Genomic DNA, 25557 nt, shown 5'->3' on the forward strand with positions numbered 1-25557 from the left:
ATTCCAGAGACATCAACAAGGGGTTGTGGTCCGATATCGTCCTTGCCAAGTATTCCGCCCCTCCCACCGCAGGGAGCACACATTCCGAACAAAGAAACGCATCCAGCCTCACATGTAAATCATGCAGGTGCGAGTGAAGGGAGTAGTCCCTAGTGGTGGGGTGCAACGCCCTCCATGCATCCGTGAGGGCCCAGCTCTCCTGCCATTCTAATCTACGCTTGGCGATCCTATGTGCTGGGGACGCGCGTAGCGGGGGATGGGACCTATCTAGTAGCACATCCTCAACCGAGTTGAAGTCCCCCCCCAGGAGGACCGGTCCTGCCAAGTAACCCGCCAATTTGCCCGAGACATTAGACAAGAAAGCGGGCAGGTCTACATTAGGAGCATACACATTGCAGAGCGATATCATCCTGCCTCTCAGCCTTCCTTCCACCGCCACATATCTGCCCTCTGGGTCTATCGACGACTTCGAAACTTGGAAGGGGACCCCCGCCCGTATCCAAATCAATGTCCCCCTCGCAAATGCTGAAAATGTCGTGTAGAATAACTGCCCCCTCCAGCGCCTTTGTAGAGCCGCCCCTTCCTGCTTATTTAGGTGCGTCTCCTGCAGGAACGCTATGTGAACCCCCCTACGCTTGAGGTACGCCTGAACCTTATGTCTGCGCGTCATGGACTGCATGCCCCGCACATTCCAGGTCACACATTTCAACGCTCCAGTACTAGCCATTCCCCCCTACACAACCGGACCATACAGCAAAGAACAGTGTTCGCCTAAGTCTCGCGACCACGGGCCCTCCCCCCCACCCTCTCCAAACAGGAAGCCAAACCCCTCCAACAACTACAACCCCTTGAGCAACCCCAACTGCTCGCAACTCCCACCCCCCCAGGACAGGCCCCCCCGCAACTGGAAGTACCCCCATCCAAACCAACACTCCCGACCACCCCTCAAGGAAAGGTGGTAATATTCGCAGTCCCCACTGCGATGACCTTAGGGGCCAGTAAGGCGCGGCTCAATGCTATAAGACCTCCAACAAATCAGCCCCGTGCGCTCCACCCCACAATCCCCACATTACAGATCCCCAAAACCTCAATCAATATCTTTCCACTGCTGTGGGTCCATCGCCCCGGTGTCCAACCAGCGAGTCCATTCCGCCAAACCAGTTCAACACGCCTCCAGTATCTCTCCCGAGGTCTGCGGCGTCACAATAGGGCCCCGGGCTCCACCAAATTCCGATAGACCTGTCTCTGAGCCCGTTCCCGGGGCCTCCGAATCCGTGCCCTTCCCAGACTGAGTCCTGGCGGCTCTAGATAAGTCCACCACCGCCTGTAGGGCCGCCTGCCTCTCCGCCTCCGTCTGCGACATCGAGGGTTTCCCGGTCCTCCTGCGATTCTTTCTGATCCGTTGGGACTGCCTGATCGGCTTTTCCACCTTGGCCTCTTCCTCCCTGGCCTTAGCACCGTCCGTTCCTGCCTTATAAGTGTCCCACCAGTCCCATGCATCCGCGGAAGTCGTGAAGAATAAAGTCTTTTCGTCCACCACCACTCTTAGCTTGGCAGGAAACAACAGGGAGTACTTGATGCCTTCCTGGCGGAGCTCTCGCTTGAGGGACAAGAAGTTTGCCCGAAGTCGCTGAGTCTCAAACGTGTAGTCCGGGAACATGGTGACTCTGTTGTTTTCCACTTGAAAGGGCCCTGCCTCTCTCGCCCTCTGTAAAAGCCAGTCTCTGTCCCGGTAATGGAGCAACTTGAACACCACCGGGCGAGGAGGAAGGCCCAAGGCAGGCGGACACGCCGGAACTCTATGTGCCCGCTCCAGGGAGAAGAAGGGGGACAGACCTTCAGGTGCCACCTCCGTCCGCAGCCAGTTATCCAAGTAGCCCACCATGTCGTCGCCTTCAATTTTCTCCGGCAGGCCCACTAGGCGTACGTTGTTGCGCCTGTTCCTGTTTTCAGCATCCTCGGCCCTTCTTTCCAGTACCTTCAGACGGTCCATCACGTCGGCCATCTGGGCCTTCACCGTTGCTTGGGCCGGGGCTAAGTCCTTAACCGTGGTCTCCACGGATTTCACCCTGTCCTTAAGTTTATCGTGGTCGGCCTTCAGGAGGCCCAAGCCCGTTGCCACCTGAGCTATATCTTGCTGCAGGGCATCCTTTGTGGTGGCGATGGCTTCCAGGATACGATCCTGCATCCGCTGTAACGCCGCTTGGTCTCTCTCCGCTCCTTCCGCCGCCTCAGTGTCGGTCGCGCCATCTCCCTTCCCCTTCGGCTTCCCCATCTGGGCCGGGATGGGCGGTGATCCTCAAATGTGTTCCTGGTCGCCCTCCGAGCGTCGCCGGGCACCGTCCTCCGGCCGGGTTCTCAGGCCCAGAAATGTCACCAAGAGGCAGGAAGCACCGAGCGGTCGTGGCCCGGCCAGCGCCAGTTGCGCCTGAGATCCGGGGTCCTCGTCTCCGAGTCACTGTCGTACCGTTGTCGCCCCAATCAGGAGACGGTTCTCAACCACCGCCCAAGGGCGCGCCCAAAGTTCTTCCAGCACCTGGGGAGAGGCGCGACGCGGCCGCCAGCACCTCTAGCGTATCCGGGAGCGGTCTTCAGTGGGTCTCCGGGCAGATGTCTCCGTCACAAGCAATCTCATGCCATCGCCGCCATTTTGGGGTCCGCGACTTCTCGGCCGAGTTCAGCGTTCAAAGTTAAGATACTGCTGCGGGAAGGCTCGGTGTCGTCCTCCGCGGGTCCCGGACCCTCCGCAGTACCGTCCAGTATCGGATAATGCCCTTTATCTCGGGGTTCGAATGAATTTTCAGGATATTTTCCGGGATCGGGCACGGAGCTCCGAGCTCACGCTGCCTACCTCCTCGGCATCCAAGCCACGCCCCCTTGCAAAGTGGGATGATCCAGCACTTCCGAATTTCACCATATGCTGGGCAGAAAAAGAGGATATGTATAATGTCTTCCCTGGCATGATTGCAGGCAGGGCAGTTAGCCTTCGTCGCTTTTGCCCATCTTGAAGTGAATTCCCCGACTGGTAGAGAGCTGTGTCTCAGTTGAATGTATAGCTTTCTTGCCAGTGGAGGTTGCACCTGGTCCAGGAACGCCTCCATCCTGAATTCAACTTTGGTTGTGAGGAACTCATTGGACAGTCTGCCCAGGGAATTTGAGCAATGTAGCAATTTGAGGTTGTGCGCTTTTACAGCTGCCACCAGGACAGTCCTTTGGATCCTCAAACAGCTATCCTCCGGTGTATCCCAAAGTTGGGGAAGGCCGATTTGATAAAAAAGAGACTTAACATGTGCCAGCCATGGTATGTTCTTGGTCTTTAACTGTCCCCAAATGGTTTTGAATTCTGCTCTAAACGGTTCCAGCTCCGGGACAGACCAGAGTCTTCTCCAATAGAGCAGAGGTCGGGCTGCCGCCAGCTCAGTAATAGGTTCCAGGCCCAGGTCCAAGCGTAATGGGAGCAGAGGCGTACTTTGCGGGAGATCAAACAAATGCCGCATGAAGGAATGTTCCACTTTCGTTAGGTTACATGTGTTGGTGTGTCCCCAGAGTTCAGCAGCATATAAGGCTGCAGACCTGACCTGTGTTTTATATATCTCTAGGGCATGGGGTAACCGGTTTAAAGGATAAGGCGCTGCAAAATCTGCCTATGCCACCCATTATCTGTGCAAGTCTAAGGGAGGATTTAGAGACTTGCTGGTCCCATGTGAATTGTTCTGTCAGAATCACTCCCAAGTATGTGAAGGTCTTGACTCTCTCAAGGGGGGGTTCCATTCAATGTGGGGTTGGGGCGGGTGTGCCTCGGGGGGGTTGAAGATCATAAACTTGGTTTTCTCCAAGTTGATCTCCAAACCCCGCGAGGCGCAAAAAGAAAGAAACCCATCCAAAATCCGCTGATGTCCGCGACAACAGCAAAGTGTCGTCCGCAAACATCAGAGCGGGCACCCTGCCAGTGACCAGGCGTGGTGCATCATTGTCCTTGACACAATTAAGTTTGTCTATCAGGCCATTGACATATAAGCTAAAGAGGGTAGGGGCTAGTACGCAGCCTTGGTGTACTCCTCGTGTGACAGGGAAACGATCAGATAATTCCCCATTCTTCCCACATCTCACCTGGGCATAATTCCCAGTGTGGAGCCGGGTTATGGAGTCTAGTGAGTAAGGAGGGAGACCAAGTTCCTCCAGCACCGTCCAGAGCCTCTCCCTCGGGACCAGATCGAATGCGGCCCGCAGGTCCACAAAAACAAGGTAGAGGCTGCCACCCTCTACTCTTGCAGTTTTCCAGTATAGGACCTGGAGTCGAAAGATCTGGTCCAAGGTCGAGACCCCTGATCTAAAACCAGCTTGGAGGGTGGTCAAAATTTTGTTTTCATCCATCCAGCCCAATAGCCTCTCCAGCAGAATTCGGCCCATCAATTCCTGAGTAGTATCGAGTAGACTAATTGGTCTATTGATTGATGGAGCAAGCGGACAACCCTTTTTAAATATTGGAACAATCTCAGCCCCTAGCCAGGTCTCAGGGACTGGGGAGCCCCGTAGGACAGCATTAAACAGAACCAACAAGTATGGGGCCCAGATCTTTGGCTGAGATCTAAAAAGATCTCCAGGGAGCTTATCCAGGCCCGGGGCCTTATTCGGGAGCAATTTCTCAATTGCCAGTTCAACTTCCCTGAGTGTGATATCTGGACAGTAAGTGGGGGCTCCAGTAGGGGCACCTTTTTCCACTATTGCAGGACAGGGTCCGAGTCCAGGGTCCAAGGCCTCCGGCAGTCTGCACTCATGCGGGGGGTCTGGGGCCATAGGGGGCTCGGAAGCTCGATTGGAGCCATGGGTTCTACAAAGGGAAGTCCCTAAACCCGGAGCCCCCTGCAGTCGACACTCGTGCAGGGGGTCTCGGGGTGTACAGATACGGGAGTTTGAGACCCCGGATCCCCAGGCCCCCGGCAGTCGACTCATGCGGGGGGTCTGGGGCAGGCGAGGGCTCGGAGGCCCGATCAGAACTAAGATTCTGGCAAGGAAAAGACCCAGTGACCGCATTACATATCTGTGATACTTGGAGCCTTCTAAGGATATTTACTACACTTTTTAATGATCAAACCTTTTAACGTGTACACAATTTTTATATTGAAATTGCTGTATCGATTGTACTGCATTTTTATGTTTTACCTGTGCTTTTATGGCCTTATAAGGCCAAAATAAAGTATCTCTTGACTTGATAGAGGGCTTTACAGAAGCCAAAACTGCACAATGTGCTTCCAGGAACTGGCTCAGCTGTTTGGATTGCTGTTAAAATTTGCAGATAAAGACAATAATTATATTGGTCCATAGTTGGACAACTCATTAGGGTTTAAATGAGGATTTCTTCACATGTGGAGAAATGATGGCAGAGTTCCAAGTCTTCTGCAACATTTCAGATGTTAACAAGGAATTGCAAAGACGGTCAGTCAGGGAGAGAGGAACTTTGCAACTGTTTTCAGCTGTTTTACAGATCACACAGAGAGAAGAGGAAGAGGTTATAGTACTCCTAGTATCAAAGACCTGCTGTACTGAGACTGGTTCAAAAGTGGATAATATAGCTTCAGTGGTCGAGTTTCACAGAGATCGAGCATTACTGCTAGTTACCAATGAATAATTTTCAAGCAAGCAATTTTTGTGTAAATAATTTCACATAGCTTAAGGCATAGTTCTTAAGAAGGCGTAACAGTAATGCCCTCAACCTGGGGATAGGCCATATTTTTTTAATACAGAAGAAGTACCTCCTTGGAAGGGTGTGTTTAACCCAAGAATACAATTTTGAGCATAGTTTGTTTTTAAAAAAAATTTAACTTGCTTGCAATAAAGGGTAAATTCAATTTTATATGTAAGTTTATCTGCTGAGTTATAGTTTCTCCTTCACTTACTTTTGAGTGTTCTACACTTGTTTATCAGCATTTTTAGATCCTTGTAAAACCATGGAACCGAAAGGGATCTTCTTTTACGTTTTTCTATCAGGGTTGATCTTATCCAAAAAGAATGATATCCAGGAAGTTGCTAGACCTGAAGTAAGGGGTCTTTATCTGAAAAGTTAGGCATGTGGCATTCAGCGTTGTCGCTCACAATTCAGGAAACAAGGTCTAGCAGACAGTTTAGGTTAGTGACATCGTGCTCAACTCGGTCTAAAAATAGGGTATTAAAAGTGATAAGAGATGGGTCAGTGGAGAGTAGCTGAAAGGAGTCCGTGAACAAAATAAAAAGGGCTGAATTTAGAAGTTGAGCGAGTGGCCAGCTACACAAGTAGGGCCTATAGGGGGGCTATCTAGCTTCATTTCATCCCGGATATTACTAAAAGCTTGAGCTTCTAGATCAGATTTTATCAACATGAATATTGAAACCACCACCAGGATTGTTAATGTTTAGAAGGAAGGAGGTCATAGATTCGAAGAAATAGGGGATACTAGAGACCACAGGGTTGCGGGGTCTGAAAATTAGGATGCAGCACAGGTGAGATTTTAATGAAGAGCTAGGTATTCAGCCTCTGTAAACGGAGCAATATTGAATGGGAAGACCTCAAGGCAGTCCAAAAAAGATACACACAATATTCACATTTCTGAACTTTGTCCATGTGCTTTATGCAGTATCTCAATGGAAACTCCAAAGAGATCTCAGGAGCTAAGGCAGTGTTTAGCCTGGTTACAGTAATAAATAGGCAGTCTAAACCATGCTTCACAACTAAATCATGTATTTAATCGTAATGCATAACTTGGATTAACTTGCATTTATCAGTGCATATTGTAGTGTTGGAATCTGTGTGGAGCAGCAACCATTGGCTTTACTGGCAGTGGTTATCGGATTTGTTTTTAGCCTGTTGGTGGTACAGGCTTGATTTGTTTTCAGAAAACAGTACTTACCGAAAAACATTTTTAGGTCAGGATGAGGCGTGCAACATGATGGCATATCACAAGAAGTTAAACGTTATTCTCTGACAACAATGGCAGTGTTCCTGGCCCTGGGCCCAGTCCAGAAGTAAACAGATGCAGATAGGTTTGTCTGTATCAATGCGTCAGTGGGCCCGCTGCGTGCAGACAAGCTAGGCCCATGCTTCTATCCAAGTTGACGGTTGTAAATTAGACCGCAACAGAATACAAGTACACTAGTAATCCTTTAGATGGGACCTAGTGAGTAGAGACTGAAAGAAATACACCAATCGGACTTTGACAGAAGCCCAAAAACAGTATGGGCGATAATAAGAGACTCACAAAATATTCGAACACTGAAAATCAAAAAGGTAAAAAAAAGTGTTAAAATGCTCAAGAAGAGCTGTATTAAAACAATTCAAAATCTCTAACATGGCAAATAAAAACTGGATTGTTTAGTTCAAAGTAGCAATGATAGCGGCAGTAAAGCATTTCTTACAACGTAAAAGCAACCCATCAGTTTTAGAACCCAGCCTTCTGTAATAAAATAGTGGGCAGGTTCGAATATGGATATTATTCTGTTCAGACTTTACGCAAACATTCCTGGACTGTGAAATTCGCTTTTTCTATGTGAAATGCCTTTGAGACCCACTCTCTGTATGAAAGTTATTACAGCTGCATCTCTTCAGTTTGGACTTTGTTTCAAACGCTCTTAATTGTTATTAGTTACTTCGGTCTGTAATTACCCTACTTTGAAATAGATTACTGAATTACTTTCACTTAAGTACATTTCAACAATTTATTTTAATTATAAGATTAGGATTGCTCATCGTTGTAAGGTTTTGCCTCTTTAATTATTGCATTCTATTAGTGCACAGAGAAAGCAAACTTTAAAAAAAAAATAGCAAACAAATTTGAAAGTGGACTCCAATAACTGCAGGATCAAAAGGTAGTCCAAGCATTTTTACAGTGTACAAACAAAACAGAGCCCAATGCGAGCATGCAAGTGACTGCCAAACTAACAAGATTGTGAAAAAAACTTTTTAAAAAGCGAATGGAAAACATAATACAGACACTCACCTTGCTCACTTCTTGTTCGTACTCTTGCCTCAACTCCCCAGGTTTGCTCACAAGAGGGGCTGGATAAGACATGCACACTATGTGTAGGGGAAAAGACAATTCTCCTTTAAACAAAAGTGATTTACTGTGAGCTCTGCAAACTCAGTTTTTAAGAAGCATGTGTTTATATGGCGGAGGTACTGGTACAGTCTACTCAGGTTGTTGCTGCTTTTAAGAATATTAATTACAAGAGGGGAGAGCAGACAAAACATAGTTCTCTTCTAGGGCCATCTCTACGACAAACATCTGCAAAGGCGAAGAAACAGTTCAGTAGTTCATGTCCATTAAAATTCAGTGGATTGGTGGATTGTCTACAGTCAAAAGAAGCAGACTTCACACACACACACACACACACAAATAAAATGTCTATGCCGACCCTGGAGAAACCACCTCTAGGAATAAGAATGACTCGCTGTTCACTGCAGAAAATAAAAATCAATTAAACACATTGTAAAACACCACTGCTTTTAGGTTCATGAATATATGAACATTCACAAGGTATGAAATAGCGCGGATTTCAGGCAATACCAAAAATACTGATTCCATACTTCCCATTTTTGCTGGGGCTTTAACAAAAATTAAACTTCAAGCACCAACTGATGCCAAGGGCAGGATTGTACCCAAACCACCAACTCCCTTTACACAAGCCGTAAGTCAATACAAGGTCACATTCTTATTCTTAAACTGGTAGGCTTGTCCTGTGTCCCTACAATTTGCCATGCACCATTCCCTGCCCATCTCCAGCAAGACAGGAAAATGTGTTTCACTTCTCCAGTGCACTCTTTGTGCGCCTCACAGCAGTGTAAGGCATAATAATCGTGTCAATGCCGCTGGCAATTGTTTCCTAAATATGGATGACTAAATGTAAAACAACTGTATTCTGTGCCAATCCATCTGCAGCTAATCTTTTACCCAGAGAACCACGGGTACTACAATATCTATTCCTGCCCCCAATAAGCTCTAAGATAGCCAGTCTTTTAAACAGAAGGTTCAATATTCCGGTAGCAACTCTACAAGTTTGCCACTCACAGATGCAGAAAGCAGTGTATACATGTGCCAACCCTGCATAAAAGCCAGGCCTACCAGCAGAAGGCTCAGTGGCTGCGCCAATCACCACATAAGGCAGTCCCATACGGACAATACCCTATTTCTCTGTGCCAGTCTCCAAATAGACCAGCTCTAGATTTTGGAAGTATGTGTTTCTGTGCTAACATCAATGAAGTCCCTCACAGAGATGACAACATTTGTATACTAGGTGCCAACTCTAGTACAAACGAACCCTTGAAGCAGAAAGCCATCCACCCCTGCACTGAACTCTGAAGATACAGAGCCCTGCACACAGAGAGCCGATTCCTGGCACTAATCCTCATAACCATATAGCCATACAGCTGAAAGGCTCGGTGTACTTGCTCTATGTTAGTCACAATGTTTTCAATCAGGCTTGCTCTGGGTCAGTCTAAGTGACGTTGTTTATGACAGGAGAACAGGGTCACAGTCAAACAAGCATGCAATAACATTAGATATTGTGAATGCTTTAAGGCAGACACATCTGTAAATACTCTTACTTAGAGGCAAAACAATGAAGGCATATTTTCTTCTAATCCAATGCTATTAATATTAGTACTCACTTTCCTCTAGGTCGGAGTCTTGTCCATTGGCTCGCCGCTGACATTCAACTGGGAATTCTCTCTGTATCCTCTCCCACAGCTCGACATTCACTAGAGTCTTGGAACGGGCATGAAGCCGGGCCCAGGTGGCAACCCGGCGACGGCACATTGGGCAAGAGAGGCTAGCTTTCTCCACTGTCATCTGAAAGCATGGAGTGCAGAGAGTGTGGCTACAGGGTAAGGTGACCGGTTCAAGCAAGATTTCCCTGCAAATAGGGCAGAGGCAATCTGATAGGGAGAGTGGAAGCTGGCTGGGCTTTGGCATCCTGCCTCAAAGCAGGACGCAGCAGCAGCAACTGCAAAATGAAACAAGAGGGGAAAAAGGGGGGGGGGCAACAACAACAAAAACTTGAATGAGTGAGATCCCCAATATATATCATGATGATCCAGCTAGAGTGAACATCTGCTTGTACCTTCCAAGTAATAGTGTTTCTGATCAAATTAAGTCAAACATCAAACCCATCTTAAATATGTCCCCATAGTGCAGGATGGCACCAGTCAGTTATAAATTTACCTCAAAACTACCAACAACTACAATTATGAGGAAATGTCTGAGGTGCAAGCCAATCAGTCCAGTCTAGGAGTACAATTTTAATCATAACGTTAAAGAAATGTGTGAAGTGCGCCACTGCCCGCTCCATGATAAAAACATGCAACATAGTAAAATGAAGGATGAAAGAATTAGGCCTATGATGAAAGAATGGATTTGGGTATACCAGCCTCTAAGTATAGTCTGTTTGAAGTATTTTCGGAAGACCTGTAGGTCAAGGTTGAGTCTGAAATCTTCCAGTTAGTGGTTCCTTCTAGCCTTTATTGGAACTTCCTGTTACAAAGAAGTGCGCAACATTAACTTTATCAAGCACAAGTATCCATCTAATGTGGGTAAATACAAAGCGGCATGACATTATGGTATTAGAGATGCTGAAAGCATTTAACAACATTCAACAGCCCATCTATAATTTTTTCTACGTCAAGTCTATGATGTGGCAGAAAGACCTTCACCCGTTTCCCTCCTTATTACAGTTCAGCAGAAATTCAGATGTGAATACATAAAGCCGAAAGGCTGGAGGAGGCTGACAGAGGCTGGTATTCTGACAACACACGGGACGCTGGTATTCTGACAACTCCGGTGGTATCCAAAGAAAATTTACGAAGGAACCAACCTGTTGCAGTATTAGACCGTCTTTTTACGAGTGTGACTGAGGGTGTTGAAGTCCCGCAGAGATCTATAATGTTTCTCTCGTCACCGTGTGTTACCGAAGGACCTATATAAATATTTAGATTTTAACTTCGTACCTGCATCAGCCTATTGCTGTAGTACCGGTGAGACTGTTAGAGTCCATTTACTACACTGTGGTTATAAGCACCGAGTAAGATTGCCGGTGACTAGGAGTCGAGTGACGAGAGATGTTTTTAAAGATATAGGAGGTATTCACCCCGAGATATTACGTCTAGGAACTAGTCCTTGAGAAAATTCTGGGAAGACATATGTATTCCTAATGAAGGTGGTCCCATTAGATGATCCACCGAAACGCGTCGCATAAGAGAAAGGAGGATTGTGTCCTAAATTTACTGGAAAATAATTGACGTTTTCGCTGAATTCATTTCTCTGTCTACATCTCCTTTTTACCAATAGGAATCTATTGTTTCCTTATTTTTAAAGTCTATTCCCTTCTTTTTAAATTATTTTTGAATCATTTTTAACATTATATTGTGTAATGAATAAACTGTTCAGTATTTTTCATAATTTTATTTGCGTTTGCATTTTCCCTCACTAGTACAGTATTTTGTTAGTGTATATTTCTGTCTATTCTGTCTTTGTGAAGATTTGCTATAACAATAAGGTGACCCAAAGGGAATTTCTGCCTGACTAAAAGTCTATTGTGGTACTCCATCCCTTCGGTTGCTGGGTCCCTCTCTCTTTTATTAGAGTGAATACATAATGGCCTTGGCCTAAACAGGCTGTGTGTGGTACTGTGGGTGACCGGGTGAGCTCAGACTAAGTTCGCAATGTGTTTGAATGACTTATTGAAATAATTGAAACATTGCCAACTAGAGAGTATTTCAACCTTTAAATTGCCAAGGAGAACCAAGCTTTCAGGCATACCCACTTAGTAAAGTGTTTTACTAATTCCTGAATGCAGCAGTTGCCTGTGATGTAAGGAGAGCTTCAGATAGATTGACAGTAATTCAAAGCAGGCTTTGTCCACTACATTATGTGCTCGCCCTGGATGTGCAATTGAGACTGTTTATTCAGACTCTATTTTGCTAATCTAAGCTGCTGCTCAAAATGTACAAGTAAAGACGTCTCCAAGCACAGAGAAATCCAAAGGCGAGATCGTGGTTTCAATGGTCTTTCATTCCAATCATATTAGACACGCCCCTTTGCCAACACGTGTTTCTTCTATTGCTGTCCCAAAAACAGCAGACTTCGTCAGGGCTTTATAGCTAAAACTACTCCCGCCCCCAACTCACATTTGGATAAATAAGATCACTATTGGATTAGGTACTAAGCACAAAAATCAGCACTTACACACGATCTCAGAAGTTTCAAACTACACTCTTGGTGAAATTCTAGGGTTATCTGGCCCAGGAAGAGGTGTTCTATTCATTCAGAAAGTGAATGAGCAATAAAGATGCCATTAAATCTTGTTCATCTTGACACATTTGCTGTTTGTTCAAGGAAAGAGGCCAAATGTCAGTTTGTCTTTTTACTACTTGCTGCTTGGAAAATTGAGTTTAGTTTTCTTTCTATTACTACAATTAGAGGCTTTTGTCAAGTGGGCTGTCTGAAGTCATGTGTTCCTCTCCAACCACAGAACATTTAAATAAATAGCATTACACTGAAGATTACAAATATTTCATAATATATCCGGAATTACAAAAACCTAATTTTTTTTTTAATTAAGAGGTGTGATGCAAACAAAGTTTCAATTCAATTACTTTATTCGGATAAAACATATCCGTAAAAGATCAAGTCACACAATAATACATAAAACACACAAGTTCATAATGATCATAAAAATATAAAACATACGCAGATATAAATGTCAGTTGTACAGTGATCATCATTTTGTGTGCGCAGACAGCAGTTGACAGAAAGGCACCCACACGAAATACCAATTCATCATCTTTCAAACAACAACTATCATAAAAAGGCATCTTTGTAATGAGCAAATCGATGTTTTATTTATTTATTTTTTTAAATGGGAGCAAAAGAAAATCAGAACACTTTACTTGGTCATGTGCAAATCACACACATTTGAAGTAACTATTTCTGAATATTGTACACTTTATAGTTTTATTAGTAAAACCACGTCAGTGGGAAATTGAGGCCTTTACAATGTAAAATCTGCTGACTGCAAATTACAGTGTGCTACCACTTCAAGCTTTAGTTATGTATTTATTATAAGTGATAGTTTTAAACATGATTTGAGAAACATTTCTGCCCCCACCCTGATGACAATGCTGTTAATTAACTAAGAAGCAAGTCAAGGACTCGTATGTATCCTATATGTGGCTAGATTTGCATTATATATGGAGCAAAAGTTTAGTCTATTAAATCAAACAAAATAGGTTTTTGTACAGCAGACATGCTGAACTCTCCCATTTGAAGCGCCAAGAAACTAATCAGTGTTAGTGCGCTTAATAAATAATTTAATAACATAACATAACATATGCGATAATGACAATGGCAGCTCAATTAAAATATTTTCCCACAATCACATAATTTGAAACCAGTTTTATAGTCAAGAGAATTACAATTAGGTTCGATATATATATTTCCACAACTTGGTTCCCGGCTCGATGCAGCGATCAGCGTGGGTGCCATCTCCCGCGGCAGAACAACACCACTTCGTATTGGCACACAATTCCTTCCTGAGAGCAAAAAACGGGCCGCACTCCCAGAGTGAAGATTTACACTTATTTTATTTTACAATTTTCATTAAATAAGGGCTTAATAAGCGTGTCAGATTGGCGCGTTTCGATGTTACCAAACACCTTGTTCACGATCAACTGGCCCCTCAGTATGACTTCCTTAAAAGTATTCAGGATACAATTACGTTATTTCCTGTTTTCTTTATAGGTGGCCCTTTGCATTTTGGTGGTAGTTGTTTTCAATACTGATTTTAATTTCTTCGAGGTCTGTGTTACATCCAATTGACTAATTTCATACACTTGTATTAGTTCTTAATTGCTAATGCTCCGTTCAAGTTTTATTTCAGACACTGGAATTTCTTATATTGGTCGTTTCTTTTGTTTTCTTTTTTTTATATATATTTTCACAATGGCAACTTTATTGATCACTGTTTTTTTGTGTATTTTTTTTTTAAACAATCTCTCATTTCCTCCCCACCAGTGGGGGGAATCAAAAATCTGTTTTGTGTGTATTGTTCAGCTGGGTTTACTCCGGATTTGTCGGCGGGCAGATCTTTTTATAGATGAATATACATCTCCTCTGATTGATTTAATCCATGTGGGTGTAATGTTCTTAAATTTAGGATGTAGCGAGATTCCTTTCGGCGGAGAGTCTTTTCTTGGTCACCATCACGGTCTTTCCTCCGAATTGTCTCTATTCCGTAGAATTTCAATTGCTTCCAGTCTCCTTAATGGAATTGTTCCATATGTTTAGAAATTGCATTTGCTCGATCTTTACGAATCGTTGCCCTTACCTGTACCATTATTCTTTTTTTCAACTCACAGATTGAGCTTCCAATGTACCTCTGTGGGCACGGACATTCCACTACATAAACTGTGTACTGCGTTTTACAAGTGATTAGTTGTCGTATTTCCCACACTTTGTTATTTGCCAATTTGATTTCTTGTGTCGGTTTTGCAATTTGGCACATTTTACACGTGTGACATTCGACAAATCCTTTGGTTTTCGGCCTTGTATCATCATTTTTCTTTGGAAATGACTGTGAATCATATGATCTTTAAGATTTTTAGCTCTTCTGTAGGTCACTGTGGGATGATTTCCCACTATTTCCTTCACAGTTGCATCCAATTGGAGAATTTTCCAATTCTTCCTCAAGATTTTTAGGTTGAGCTGGTGTAAGCAGCTGAAGCGCTGCTGGTCCACTCTATTGTTATCGAGTTGCTGGGAATGTGGGACAGGGGATGGGCACGCGCAGGGCCGTCGGCGAATTCAGGATGTGTGCGTGCACGTACAGCCATGCGCCGTGCACATCTGTCCAAGTTCCAGAGCATGTCAGACTCTCGCAATCGCGCACATGCTCACGCACCTGCCCCCCCACCACCACTCCCCCCCCCCCCCCGGGCTCTTTTTTGCTGCGCTGCTACAGGCTCCGTCACTCCGCCGCATCACCTGGCACACGAGGGGTTCTCCCTCAGGCATGGGAGCCCAGCGTCAATACAGCTCCCGTCACACCTGTCCTGGGGCGGAAGTCCCGCACCACGACAGGCGTGACCGCACCCGAAATTCTGGTTTACAAAGCATGAGTGTAACTAATAAGAACAGCCCATGGCAGGCATTCAAAAAGAAGGTAGGAAGGAGGAAGCCACTACCGTAGTAACAAGGCGATGGTACACTCTGGTTGCAATGAGAGGTGGGGGGAGGGATCCGTGTTGCGGCATAAGTACGCCAAGAAAGGTGTAGTGCTTCAGGAATGGCGTCCATATTTGAGGTGCTTAGACTTGACTTGTTTCTTTTGCTACACTCCCCCCTCCCTTCAGAGAGCACACAAAGTGCACAGCCACATTTCAGCCGACAAACCACAAAAAAACACAAGAGCACAAGGAAGCAGGTCGGGTATGTTTAGGGAATATGCTGAGAGGTTCACGCGTGTTGACATGGGCAGGCGAAAAGGCAGTTTTATAACTTCCGGCCGCAGGCCCACGCTGCGGCTTGTTTTTCACTACCGAGCTCAACATCGCTGTCAGTGCAGCTGTTTATCAAGTCCTTCCACACGGCAACTTGTTTTTGTTTCCTGCTTCTCGCAAGCTCTACGGTCACCAACACTCACAGCTGGACCACAGAATGTATTTTTCCATGTATTCACCACGGGCCGCCACGCACATACTTTTTATGTAGACGGGTGCCGTGCTCTCTTCTCGCAGCCCCGGGTGTTTTAGTTCATAGCCTGCAGGTTTCGGAGCAGAGCTTTGGGCACCAGCACTCATACTGAATGGCAGGTTAGTGTGTGTAGAGCGTTTTTGATGTTTGTGGGCATAATTACTTACTTGCTGAATGTTCAAATGTTTTAATGAAGGGCACCGTACTTTGTTTCACCACGGTACCTATTTTCATTTTAGAAGAGGTTTACTTCTAGTTTAGCACGGCGTTGAAGACAATTTACTTGGCCCGAGCTGTGTCTGTCTCTCTCGCACTTTCTTCTAGTCTGCCACACTTCTGCACTCTGTTTCATAAGCTACAGATGTGGCACACAGCCGTCTCCCGAGAAGTCATGAACTATGTCGTCTGCACAGTTTAACAGCCAACATCTGCCGCAGCAGCCTGATAGAAACAGCATAAAATTATGTTTTTTAAGCAAAGCGATAAAGCGGCCCAGCATACAGGACTCTGGCTTTCATTTACCCTCAGTGGATATTTATTTAATATTAATTACTTCAAAATAACTGCGAATAGCGGTTGAAAATGCATTTTTTAGCATTTAAAAAAGTTGTACATAATATATAATACACAAAATCGGTTGAATATGTTGGTTTGATAACTTTTTGTTCTCGAGACTGAAAGGTATTAAAATATAAACATAGAAAATGTGTATAAAACATGTCTGCAGCCGTGATGTCCATATAGGAGGCTGTTGATTTACCCGTGGAAAAAAATGTGAAGACATTGTTCATTTTGTGTACATATGAAATGCATTAGCATTTCTTATTTTCATGAAGGGCGGCCTTCTGATTTTTATCAGTGCAATAAATCATCTCACATGAACAGACTGTTCTGTTACTGGAAACAGTTTGTTTTGATATGTGTAATGTGATGCATTCCTTTTTGTGATATTTATGAACAGGGTGACTTTGCCCCATTGGAGCTAATTTTGGCTATTACTAATAAAACATGTAGCGATGCGGATGGCCTTCCAGGTGCTGGATAACGCCCTTCGCTTCGTAAAGGAATGTAACACCATCTGCCTTCTGGCATTTCTTGGTATCTCAGCGACCTATGATAACGTCCGCAATAAAGCACTTCTCGCCACATAGGCTATATATTTTTTTTATTTCAGGGAAATACTACACTGGCTTTCTTTTTTCCCTTTGGAAAGATCTCAATTTATATTCATTGAAACTACGACCCTCCCCCCAGCCCCTTACTTGCAGGATTGTTAAAGGTACCACCCCATCATCAGTGCTATTTAACCCTGTGCAAGACATCTCTGTGAGCTTTCACCTCACTGTCACCTCTCACTGTGTTGTAGTTCACTATTTGTGTGGATTACACCCATCTGTTATTAATTGCCACTTTGTAGGCCTGCCTCACAAGAATACACCAGTGGATTTCTTCTGCTTTTCAGAAACTAGAACTCCCTCACTTAAACCGTGGCTCATTGGTGCTTATTCTAGTGCCCCAAGCCACTCTAAATCTCAGCCTCCGTGTCCAGAGCGGCATAGTAAAGGTGCATTAAATATGCTTTTTGGAAAAAACAAGAAAGATGAATGTATTCCTACCACAGAATAGGTTTTGTTTGCCATGTCATGCATGCATTAGTACTTTCAGACATTAGTGGGGACAGTACTACTATCTAGTTATTTCACCTCTTATTTTGCTTAAAGGGCATCGCACTTCATTATCATTAGGGTAAAGGAAATCTGACCGCATTACCCTTTGGCTGGCCACATGCTTATCCCATGGCTACCAACGATGATCATATAATGTACTACCTATGCTGCACCACATTCAAACGGCTCATATGCATATAAGAACATCTTAAAATATCCCCTGGGTCCGCATTTACCCAATTTACCTCGCCCTCCCTCTATCTATCGCCCTCCCTCTACTTTTATTTGAGTATTAATTATTTTAAAAAATTAAAAGCCATTGTTATTTGTAATATCAATACATCTTAGTCACGTAAATACAACACATATTGCATTACAAATGCTATAGGCGTCACATGTGCAAAAGTTAAAAGTATTGGCATTGTAAATGACAAAGTTAATAATTTTGCGACTTTCAAAACCAACACAAATAAAAAATTTGTCATTTACAATACCAATAGCTCAAACTTTCCTAATGCGAGACCTATTGCATTGCAAATGCTTGTTTCTATTTGATGGCTTTCTTGGGCATAGTCTGTTATCATCCGTATTTGTTCTGCGTTTTTCTTTTCTTCTGGTTTTTTCACCGCTAGACAGCCTTCTCGTGTTCTTTGGTTGGTCCTCTCCCAGCATTTTGTTACCACATTTGGTTTGTATTTTCTTTTGATGAAGCGTTTTGCTGTATTTTGACTTTGTCTCACCCATTCATCTTCTTTGCTTCAAATTCTGCGCACTCTTAAGGATTTCCCCGTATGGGATTCTGGCTATTAGGGAGCTCTGGTGGAAGCTGGTCGCTTCTAGGGTGGCATTTGTTGCGGTGGATTTTCTGTGTAGCATTGTATGGATCTGATTATCCTTAATGTATATTTCTGTATCCAGGAATATGCCGCTTTTCTTTACTTATTGTGTACGTAAATTTATGATTTTTAGTGCAATTATTGATGAATTGAAAGTATTCCTGGAATTCTGCTGCTGTTCAATCCCAGATTATTAACAAATCGTCAATAAATCTTTTCCCACTAACGATTTTGTTTGTCACTTGATCGTTCATTATGTTCCATGCTCTTTCTTGCTCCCACCAACCCATCGTTAAACACGCATAATTGGGACTAAAGGAAAATTCCATTGCGGTTCCACAGTTCTGGCGGAATAGTTAATCTCCAAAAGTAAATACATTGTTGTCCAAGACAATTGAAATCAGATCCAACAATATTTTGTTGTGATCACTATATTCCAAATTTCTATCTTTCAGGAAGTAGTATGTTACAGAGGCACATCGCCAACTACTGGATACCCAATACTATGAAAAATTGATGACTAACCCAGTGATGGAGATCAAACAAATGATTGATTAAGGGGAAAGAAAATTCTTAACAGTCACACATCCAATAATGGCAACTATGTACTTTTTACCTAAGCTCCATAAAGATCAAAAGAAACCACCAGGAAGACCAATCCTGTCCGCAAAGGGGTCCTTACTGGAACCATAGGCAGACTACATAGAACATTTTTTAAGACCGTATGTAGCCCAACTAAGCTCCTACATACAGGACACAAGTGATTTGTTGAGAGGATTGCAAAACACCCCGTGGCAGACTTCATATCATTTGGCAACGATGGACGTCATTGCCCTTTACACGAACATTGGGAATGACATGGGAAAACAAGCCTGTAACTACTTCCTGCAAGATAGAAATTTGGAATATAGTGATCACAACAATGTTGTTCGATCTGATTTCAATTGTCTTGGACAACAATGTATTTACTTTTGGAGAGTAACTATTCCGCCAGAACAGTGGAACCGCAATGGGATTTTCCTTTAGTCCCAATTATGCTTGTTTAACGATGGGTTGGTGGGAAGAAAGAGCATGGAACATAATGAACGATCAAGTGACAAACAATATTGTTAGTTGGAAAAGATTTATTGACGATTTGTTAATAATCTAGGATGGAACAGTTGCAGAATTCCAGGAATACTTTCAAATCATCAATAATTGCACTAAAAATCTGCAATTTACATACACAATAAGTAAAGAAAGTCATATTCCTGGATACAGAAATATACATGAAGGATAATCAGATCCATACAAAGCTACACAGAAAATCCATCGCAACAAATGCCACCCTAGAAGCGACCAGCTTCCACCAGAGCTCCCTAATAGCCAGCATCCCATACGGGGAATTCTTAAGAGTGCGCAGAATTTGCAGCGAAGAAGATGAATGAGTGAGACAAAGTCAAAATACAGCAAAACGCTTCGCCAAAAGAAAATACAAACCAAATGTGGTAACAAAATGCTGGGAGAGGACCAACCAAAGAACACGAGAAGACTGTCTAGCGGTGAAAAAACCAGAAGAAAAGAAAAACGCAGAACAAATACGGATGATAACAGACTATGTCCAAGAAAGCCATCAAATAGAAAAAATCTTGAGGAAGAATTGGAAAATTCTCCAATTGGATGCAACTGTAAAGGAAATCGTGGAAAATCATCCCACAGTGACCTACAGAAGAGCTAAAAATCGTAAAGATCATATGATTCAGTCATTTCCAAGGAAGAAAGAAAAAAGATGATACATGGCTGAAAACCAAAGGATTTGTCAAATGGCACACTGTAAAATGTGCCAAATTGCGAAACCGACAAAAGAAATCAAATTGGCCAATAACAAAGTGTGGGAAATACGACAACTAATCACTTGTAAAAACACAGTACACAGTTTATGTAGTGGAATGTCCGTGCCCACAATTTCTACTGAATGGAGACAATTCTGAGGAAAGACCGTGGTGGTGACCGAGAAAAGACTCTCCGCCAAAAGGAATCGCGCTACATCCTAAATTTAAGAACATTACACCCAGATGGATTAAATAAATCAGAGGAGATGTATATTCATCTATAAAAAGGATCTGCCCGCCGACAAACCCGGAGTAAACACAGCTGAACAATACACACAAAACAGATTTTTGATTCACCCCACTGGTGGGGAGGAAATGAGAGAAATACACACAAAAAAAACAGTGATCAATAAAATTGCCATTGTGATATATATATATATATATATACACACACATATATATACACACACAAGACGACATATATAAGAAAATCAAAAATGTCTGAAATAAAACTTGAACAGAGCATTAGCAATTAGGAACTAATACAAGTGTATGACATTAGTCAATTGGATGTAACACAGACCTCGAAGAAATTAAAATCAGTATTGAAAACAACAACTATCAAAATGCAAAGGGCCACCTATAAAGAAAACAGGAAATAACGTCATTGTATCCTGAATACTTTTAAGGAAGTCCTACTGAGGGGCCAGTTGATCGTGAACAAGGTGTTTGGTAACATCGAAACGCGTCGATCTGACACGATCATTAAGCCCTCATTTAATGAAAATTTTACAATAAAAAAAGTGTAAAATCTTCACTCTGGGAGTGCGGCCCGTTTTTACCTCTCTGGAAGGAATTGTGTATATATATATATATATATATATATATATATATATATATATATATATAAAAATGTAAGTTACTAGAACTGCAGGTCTGGTAACGTTTGTATTTTATAGAGGCCTGTGTAAGGTATGTAATATTGTGTTCTTTTTTTTTCCTATTGTCTCGTATTTTGTAATGGTATTGCATCCATTTTTTTATTGTGATTCTATTATGCTTAACATTATTTAGTTCTTTCTTGTGAAGCATTTTTTTTAAACAGGGGGCATGTTGTATGGATTATAAATTATTGTGTGTTATAATGGAATGGGGGCTGTGTCATGTTAGACGTCACTTTTAGAACGGAGGCTAAGTCATGATTGCTGTCATTTGAAATGTGCAGTGAGAAGCGATTGGATCTGGTGATGGCTGGACGTGTTGTTCTCCTCATCTGTGGGCCTTGACAGTGACACTTAAATAAACTCTAAAAAAGGTTACTCCTTGGCGACTCAATCGCTTCATTACAGTAATTTTTTGGCATGGTAATGTATGGGTTGGAACGTTGAGTGGGGAGTTAACTTCACTGTGGGGAATGTTCAATTACATCTGATTTCTATCTTCACCTCCCCTACATCTTGACCCATCGGTCTGGAGCTTTATTGTGGCTAAGGCTTACGTAAACAATTTTTGAAAGAATAAAGCTAACTGCCAGTTCTGTGTAAAGGTGTAAGTATTCTCAACAGTGTACCAGTGACACTGTATCAATTAGCTTTACAACAAAACAGTGTATTGATGCTCGAAACATTTTGTGACAAGATAAAGGAGAACGCCCTCAAGCAGTTTTTCACCAGGGCCCTATAAAACTTGATGGAAGCGGACACCGAGGCATGGAAAGGGGGGGGGGCAACCCATTATGGGTTTTCATTAAGCCTAATGGCAAGGAATATCTGCGATATATGGGATACCCAGTGGGTCGGCATCACATCTGCCGTGGAAGTCGTAATTCTGATTCTCGCCACTGCTCATGTTGGCACAATGATCATCCACCAACAACTCCGCAGTAGAGCACCCTACGACGCTCCCACTGTAGAAATAGACAGCACACAGAAAGCTTCAATCAGAAGGTAGTTAAGAGTCCAATACAATAAAGTTAGAATTTCCATTAGATCCAAGATATGCAACTTTCGCTTCTTGGACATGTCCATCCATACTGAACAGATCTCCTTATCTAAATAAACCTTCTAAACGTCTTTGTGATTGTTGCCTGCTTCCCACATGAACCTGTGGGATCCTCCAGATATGGGGATATAAACACACTGCAGGTGAGGTGACAAAGCTTTATTCCACCTGTAAAAAGAAGTGGAATAGTCTCTTTGGGGGCACATAAGCTGCAGTTGCAGTGGGCTGGTTGCTCAATCAAAAATTTGCTAGCATTCGCGCCAAGAATGTTCAATTCTATTAAGGACACGGCCTCCGGTCCTGTAATAGAATTGTGAGTCAAGACAATACGGACGGACCCGCCCCCTACTCACCAAAATTGTGATAACAGCGTTGGCCCCGAACACACAATCCTGTCCCGGGATAGAGGACAGAAGGCACCCAAACCGCCAGAGCATGCAGCACTGAAGCGTTACGTGCCGGCGGGAACCTATTGAGACCAAATACCAACAAGAGGCTGTCCGGTTTAGAGGCGGGACTAACGATAGCTGTGCACCACTTTCCCGCTGGATCCTCTTCTCGCGCTCTCCAATCCCCGCCTCTTCCTTTCCCAGAAGACCGCCTCGTGTCAGGCTTAGCTTAGCTTCACGCCCCCTTTCTCCTCTTCCGCCCACGAATTCCGCAACAAGCCCGGGCAGATATTCAACTTCCGGTCTGAACAAGAATCGTTCGTTCAAAGTCTGTTTTCAGAGTCAGCACCAGCGTTGCAAAATAGTGCGACCTCTTGAAAGAGGAACAGTGCCGGAAAGGCAGAGCCCACCTGAGCGGGCTAGACGGGAGCTTCTCCAGGGAGGAATATACTAGCGTCTAAGGAGGGTACTCGAAATATAATTAAAGGTTCTGGAGATTTGGGCTATGGCGTGTACCGTGGAGCGCAAAAAAAGGCAGACGAGGGAAAGGGAACAGAAGGAAGCAAGAGGATGTATGATCAGATAGGAGAGGTTGGCGAACCACTGAAAGCTCGAGCCTGAAGGCTGGCTCAGCGCCAGGGCCGGTTAGAACCTTGAGGCCATAACTAGCCTTTTGTTTGGTTTCTACCGACCCCATGTAGTAATGCTGTTCACAAGTAGAAGAATTATTAATAAGTTCTTTATTAAATAAAGTTACCCCAGATTTAATCAGATAAAATGGTAGGCTCCTACCTCCAGCTCATCACAGCCTTAATGCAAGTATTCGAAATGACATCATAATGCCCTGGCAAACTATAAGCCACAAAGGACTATAGGATCAAAAATGCACACTGACAATTTACACCACAGCACTTTACCCTCCTAACAAGTGTGTAACTGATTATCACAAGTCTTATAGTATAAGCAAAACCTCTTAAATACTATAGCATTTAATAAGGTGAGACGAATTTATGCAATATACAATATGATACTTTCATAATCTGAGAATTTTATTTAGGTTCTGTTATTCTCCTTCTCAGTCTCATTTTTACAAACTGATTTAGACATTGGTTATCGTTCTGTAGATTTTCTTCCCCAGATTCCATTTCTTGAAGTCTGTGCCTCTCTTTCTCTTCATTTATTCACCCCCCCCCCTCCGACAACATTCATTTATTTAATTTTTATTTCGACATTTTTTCAGCCATAAAAGATTGCAATTAAAACGTATATTTCAACACATAATATACAATAATCAATACATAGTATACAGTAGAAATTTTATAAAATCAGGAATATTCAATCACCCCTAGCTACTGTTTGCAATTAAAAACATCTCTTAGACCACCACATGGCTGTCAAGAACTTTGAAAGTGCAAAGACAATATGCCCCGAGGTATCAGTCTTAAGATTCTCACTGCAACCGAGCATTTGTCAAAGCCCATGTTCCTGCACAAGGGTACTAACCAGTACTTCCTAGCTTTGCTATAATCAGGACAGAAAAAGAGTATGTGGAGTTCATCCTCTTGACTGGCACTGCACCCCAGGCAGAATTTATTCGCAGGGGAAGGCCATTTGCTTGTGAAAGCCCTAAGTGGTAGTGTTCCATGCCTCCATTGGATATTGAGCTTCCTTGCTCCTACTGGATAAATGACGTTCAGGAATGCCTCAAAGACATATGAAGTCTTGATAGTTAAAAACACTTGTATGAGGGAGCCTGCTCGAGAATCATGCAGCCATGTGTTACGTTTGTGATCCATAAAGGACTTCGTGAGGGATTTACCTGAAACCTCCCTACACGCCCGTTCTGGTTCATACCACAGGGCAAATAGTCCCATTTTCTCCAATTCCTGTTTCACAAATACAAGCCAAGAGATTTTTGCTGCTTTCCTAAGGCTCAATACATCCTTCAGTTCAAGCCTATAATTTGAAAGTTCTGGAGTTATCCAGAGCCTGCGCCAGAACCTGAGAAGTTTCAGGGCTAGCTCATCCTGGATAGAGCTCAGTCCTAGATCTAACCTTAATGGTAGGAGTGGTGTGCTTTGGGGAAGTGCCAATAATTGCCGCATAAATTTGTTCTCCAGGTTAGGGATTTCAGGCCCGCACAAGTGCCACCAAAGTTCCCCACTGTAGAGAGCCGATGCCCTCGCCTTGACTTTGTAAATCTCAAGTGCGGGGCTCACTGGCTTATATGTCGATGTATTTGACATCTTAAGGATGCCCCCCACTAATTGAGACAGTTTGAGTTGGGACTTGACCTGTTGGAGGCCCCAAGAAAGATTTTCGTTTATCGTAACCCCTAGATATTGAAAGGTCTGTACTCTCTCCAGTATAACCGAACCCAGAGTGGGTGTTGGGCGGGTGGATGCTGGGGATTAAAAATCATACATTTTGTTTTATCTGCGTTGATTTCCAGACCACGGCATTGGCAAAAATCCGTGAAGCCGTCCAGTACGCGTTGGATCCCCATAGTGGATTTGGAAAGCAGGAGGGTGTCATCAGCAAACATTATCGCCGGCACCCTCCTGCCTGCCAATCTGGGTGCCTCATTGTTGGGGACCGCATCCAGGTGCGTTATTACGCTATTCACGTAAATGCATAACAGGGTTGGTGCCAGAACACACCCCTGTCTGACCCCCCTGCAAACTGGAAACCTGGATGACAACGCCCCATTCCTCCCGCATCTAACCTGTGCGAAGTTCCGTACAAGCAACCACATCAAAACCCCCAATATTGCATGTGGAACTCCCATATCCAAGAGCAACGGCCACAATTTCCCCCTGGGTACCAAATCAAACGCGGACCGAAGGTCCACAAACACCATGTAGAGGCTGCCACCCTCTATTGTTACTGTCTTCCAGTATAACAGAATAAGACGGAAAATCTGATCCATGGTAGATGTGTGTCTCCTAAATCCGGCCTGATAGGGACTGAGGATATCATACTCCTCCATCCACTCCTGCAAACAATCTAAAATTAGTTGTGGGAAGATTTTTGGGGGGACATCGATGAGGCTGATGGGCCTGTAGTTGGCTGGGAGCAGAGGAGAGCCCTTCTTAAAGATTGGGACCATCTCTGCTCCCAGCCATGTACCCGGCACCTCC

At 43.7% G+C, this 25557-nt stretch overlaps 1 protein-coding gene across 1 annotated transcript in view; it reads right to left on the reverse strand.

Moving 5' to 3' along the window:
- Window positions 1-22679, reverse strand: part of RNF168 (ring finger protein 168) — a 191648-nt gene extending 168969 nt beyond the window's left edge. The window contains exons 1-3 of the mRNA XM_086943996.1: window positions 22382-22679; window positions 9638-9972; window positions 7971-8047 (exon numbers count right to left, since the gene is read on the reverse strand). Of these exons, the coding sequence (XP_086800122.1) occupies window positions 7971-8047; window positions 9638-9941 (381 nt within the window). The 5' untranslated portion in view covers window positions 9942-9972; window positions 22382-22679. The remainder of the gene's footprint in view (window positions 1-7970; window positions 8048-9637; window positions 9973-22381) is intronic.
- Between the last annotated feature and the right edge of the window lie 2878 nt (window positions 22680-25557).

The sequence above is a fragment of the Lissotriton vulgaris genome, chromosome 11 (genome assembly GCF_964263255.1).
Source record: "Lissotriton vulgaris chromosome 11, aLisVul1.2, whole genome shotgun sequence".
Classification (NCBI taxonomy): Eukaryota; Metazoa; Chordata; class Amphibia; order Caudata; family Salamandridae; genus Lissotriton; species Lissotriton vulgaris.